This window comes from Cajanus cajan, chromosome 3, assembly GCF_000230855.2.
Source record: "Cajanus cajan strain Asha chromosome 3, NIPB_CcT2T_4, whole genome shotgun sequence".
Taxonomy (NCBI): Eukaryota; Viridiplantae; Streptophyta; class Magnoliopsida; order Fabales; family Fabaceae; genus Cajanus; species Cajanus cajan.
In genome coordinates, this window is record NC_138519.1 from 63,099,565 (window position 1) to 63,104,162 (window position 4,598).

At 30.2% G+C, this 4,598-nt stretch overlaps 1 protein-coding gene across 1 annotated transcript; it reads left to right on the top strand.

Annotated features, from left to right (window-relative positions):
* Positions 1 to 385: 385 nt before the first annotated feature.
* LOC109806308 (uncharacterized) lies at positions 386 to 2,753 on the top strand. The gene is made up of 5 exons (XM_020368681.3): positions 386 to 784; positions 1,273 to 1,350; positions 1,472 to 1,571; positions 1,996 to 2,135; positions 2,322 to 2,753. The coding sequence occupies exons 1-5, from the start codon at positions 443 to 445 to the stop codon at positions 2,523 to 2,525; spliced, it is 864 nt and encodes a 287-aa protein (XP_020224270.1). The 5' UTR covers positions 386 to 442; the 3' UTR covers positions 2,526 to 2,753.
* Positions 2,754 to 4,598: the final 1,845 nt, after the last annotated feature.

Consider the following 4,598-nt stretch of genomic DNA (forward strand, 5'->3'; position numbering starts at 1 on the left):
TTTTAAACAATTATTACCAAACCAATAATCTTACCATACATCAAAATCTTTGACTAGATATCATCACATTTTACCTCAACTCAAATTTAAAAATATCTTAGCGATGTACAAGTAGAAATTAAAGATCTTTCAAAGTGAGAACCATCATAAAAAGGATCTTCAAAGTTACTAATGGTACACGTGTTCGATGCAAAACGCAAGGGAGCCCACACGTTCTGGAAAGTGGAAACCCTAAATTGGCATGTGCGAGTGCGCTCAATTTTCTTAGTCCATTCAAAAGTTCAGCATGTGTCCAAACTCCCCAAAATATGCCTCGAATCTTCGGTCCCCTATGTCTGCATGATGCATGCATATATTCGTGGTGTATATTAATAAGACACCCTCTCATACCATAAAATTCTAATTGGAATATTGGACCAAACCAAACACAAATCAATTGTGAATGGCAACCACTAGAGTGTTACGTGCCTCTAGACCAATTCAACTTCCTCCTCCTCTTTCTTCTTCTTTGTTCATGAAATGTGTACGGTACCAAAGCAGGGCCAGCTTGAATAATGGAGATCATAACTTAGCTTCTACGAAGGGAGAAAGAAAACCAGTGGTAGCAGTGAAGGCAACGATGGCTATCACTGAACACATAACCACATCACAACCAGTGATTCAGCAAGGCTTGTCAGATTTAGCTGCTTTAATAGCTACTATTCGCAATGCTTTTTTGCTTCTTTTGCGGGCTGTTGTCAAAAGGAAACTACGCAATTTGACACCGCAGATTCTCATTGAAAGGGCACGTATATACCTGCATAACTTTTTCCATATCTTTTTGCCAGTATTTTTAGCTGCTAAGAATCTATTTGGATATAAGTTAGAAGTATTTTTTGAATTTAAACAGGATTTAACATTTATTGATTAAAATGTTTGAAAAAATTTGATATATGAAAAATTCTTGTATGTGACTACTCCCTAGAACTGTGCTTAACAATACAACAACTAGCGACTTTAGATAGGAATTAGTTTTGTACTGTCTACATACTCTTTGCTTGTTATAGGAGGAAACTCTAATGTGCACTTAGTCCCTCATTCATGTTATCATAGACCATAAACCAATGATGTATTACGGTTTTAAAATAAGGCAGCAACATTGTTAATTAGTTAGATATGATCGATCTATATGGTCATGGTGTATAGTCCAATATAACTAGAATTAATTTCTGACATCAGCACATATATATATATAATTATTAATGTATGGTAACACGGCTTTCACTCCTGCAGGCAATAATCGATTGCAGATTTTTTACGTTGTTCGCAGTTGCAGGATCTTTACTTGGTTCGGTATTGTGTTTTGTTGAGGTATTTATGAAGCTAATGTGTCCAGTGTCCACCCTTTAGTACCTTTTGCTTTTGTTATTTTAAAGACAAAAATATATAATTGTTAAAACTTAAACAACAGGTGGCTTCTTCGTAAATGCAGGGTTGCCTTCTAGTTATGGAGTCATACGTGCATTATTTCCATATGTTATCTGAAAGGTTGGACCAAGGACATTTGGTGCATCTACTCATCGAAGCCATAGGTTTGTCTGTTACCTGGTGAACTTGTCCACATTTCTTTTTTGTAACATTTTTCATGACATGAAAAAATAGATTTGATGTAATGTATATAAAGAATATCGTGCATTCGCGCAATCAACAATAAATACCGGATTACACAGATTTATAGTTTGTTATAAACACGATTTGTCAAGATTAAAAAACTAATAATTCAATCTTATTAATTTAACGGTTTTGATTTCCTGACTGTTTGAATGAGTAAATTCATTGATTGCAGCAGATCTAACTGTTCCTTTGTAGTAGTAAAAATAAAAAATAGAAAAAAAATTTATTGTATCTAATTAGAAGCAAGTACAATGTCTCTAATGATTTGTTTCTTGTACCTGCTTATTGCATCTTCTGCTCTGACAAAATTAATTGAAAGTGTTGGATCATCTTTTGGTGCAGATGCGTTTCTGATAGGAACTGCCTTTTTCATTTTTGGGGTGGGTATGTACGTCATGTTTGTGGGATCAAGCACCAGCACTAGTAAAGAAACGGAACCACATCTTTGTGGATCAAACTTGCTAGGTCTCTTTTATATGAAGGTATAGCATACTCACATACCCATGCACTTCTGGAACATAATTGTCTTACTAAAAAAACTACAATTATTAAGCGAAGTAAACATAAGATCCTAGTGGTAGTTGTAAATGCACAAAATTAAACTTGGTAAATTTTTATTGAAAAAAAAAAATTGACACGTTAATGATTGTTGGTGTATAAAATTTCAGTCAACCCCTCGGTGGGTAGGGATGCAATCAATTGCAGAAGCGAAGTCGAAGATTGGGCATGCAGTGATGATGATTCTTCAAGTGGGGCTATTAGAGAAGTTCAAGGACATTCCCTTAGTCACAGGCCTTGATCTTGCTTGCTTCGCTGCTGCTGTACTCACTTCCTCAGCATGCATCTTTGTCCTCTCTAGACTTCATCAATAATAATTAATGTAAAGTGGAATTAGTTTCTCAACTTATATTCATAATTGCCATAGTATTTTTAGAAATAAGCTATTCTTTCTAGGCCAAAAGAAAAATAGATGCTTCTGTTCCTTTACGATAGAGTTCAATTTATTCATATACATGTGTGTATATCTTTCAATTTAACAAAAACAAAAATTGTATACCTTTTTACTTTCTTCGAGAAATGATACGGATAAAATAATTCCATTTTCTGGATTGTTAGTTTCTTTTCTTTTGTTGTTTGTTTGTAATCACTGATCACTTAATAAGAATGAATATATATTAATTAATACATTATAAATACACGTTACTGAATAATACATTCACAACACAAGGTGCATGCTGCTCAAATAATTAAACTAAACCATATATAATGACATTCATTGGCAGGGTAAATATTTTAAAATACTAATTAACTATTTGCTACCTTAATAATTTAGGTGGGAATAATCACTCCGAGAGACTCTAGTAATTCTACTTAATAACTCTTTTGTCTGCTGCATTAAACTCTAGTGATTTTCAATTAAATGCTTTTATCGATTAAATGAAGTGTACAAATTTTATAAAATTTTAAAATTATTTGATAATTCATTAAATAAATGTAACTTAATGTATAAAATATACTTTTTAAAATTAATACAAGAAAATGTTAATTATAAAATCACCTAACTATGAATGTTTAATTTATCTAGAAATAATTTGCGGAGCATGAACATATATAGATGTAGTATTAAAATATTCAGTGGTTTGATTATTGATATTCAATATATAAAAAAGATATTGATAGGAGTAACTCTTCCAAGAATCATCCGAGAAATAATTTACTCCTCACCCAATAACATACTTTAATAATTTGATAAAAAAAAAAAAGGCAAAAAAAAAGAGAAGAGAAGAAGCAAATATTTAGTACTCTTTCTTTATTCATTTATATAAACGATCTTATTTACGAGAACTTGCTTTGAGATCATTTGTTAAAAAACTAATACATTATATTAAAACAATATATTGAGTTTAAGAATGAATACTTTTGTATTTTTAATATAATAAATATTTTTTTTTTAATTTAACACTAATTAATACAATGTATTAAGTTTAAACCATTATATTAATACACTAATTAATACAATGGATTTTCCCCCCTTTTCAGAACATCAATCCTACATTATTCCTTTTTTGTAGGAGTGGATTAAATAAACCCTTTAAGGAAGGATGTTTAGGACCCAACTCACCCGTGAATATAATCCAAGTTCAAATTAATACTTTCTGTTGGGTTTTACCCAGCCCTCAAATTAAAAAGAGGTTCCACTAATATGTTAAATCTATTTTTTTATTTTTATTTTATACCACTGATTTCTTAAATCTTAAACTAGCGAGACGAGAGATAAGTTTAGGTTTAAGTTAGGGTGGCAATTTTTAAAAATAAGTTATTAAAAAACGTTAAATCTACTCAATTTTAAATTAATTGTTAATTGTTTTTTCTTAAATATATTTGGTCCTTTATATATTATAGTTGTGTAATTTTAATCTCTCAAATTTTAATATTTCAAATATGACGATTATGTGATTTTGGTCTTTTAAATTTTAGTTGATCACTTTTAGTCTTTTAAAGAATTGTAATCATATGATAATAGTCATCCAAGTATCGTGATTATATATATATATATATATATTTTTTTTTTCTAATTAAATTTAATAATATATGTTACTTAAATAGGTCAAAATTATATAATTACGATACTTAAGAAACTAAAATCATATAATTATGATACTTAGAGGACTAAAACTATGACATATTATAGCCAACATATCATATTAAGTGTATAAAATAATGAAGATAGAAAAGTGTTCGAAAATAAACTTTATTGGTTAAACTAAGGTTTGCAAAATTCCTTCGGATAGAGGTGTCACATAACACGTCACTAAAAGAACTAAAACAAATGTCCAATATAACAATTAGAAAACAAAATCTAACATAAAGTTCTACACATAAAGAACCCTAGCTAAACCCTGATATCATATTCTATTAGAGCACAACACCTAGCATAAGGCATA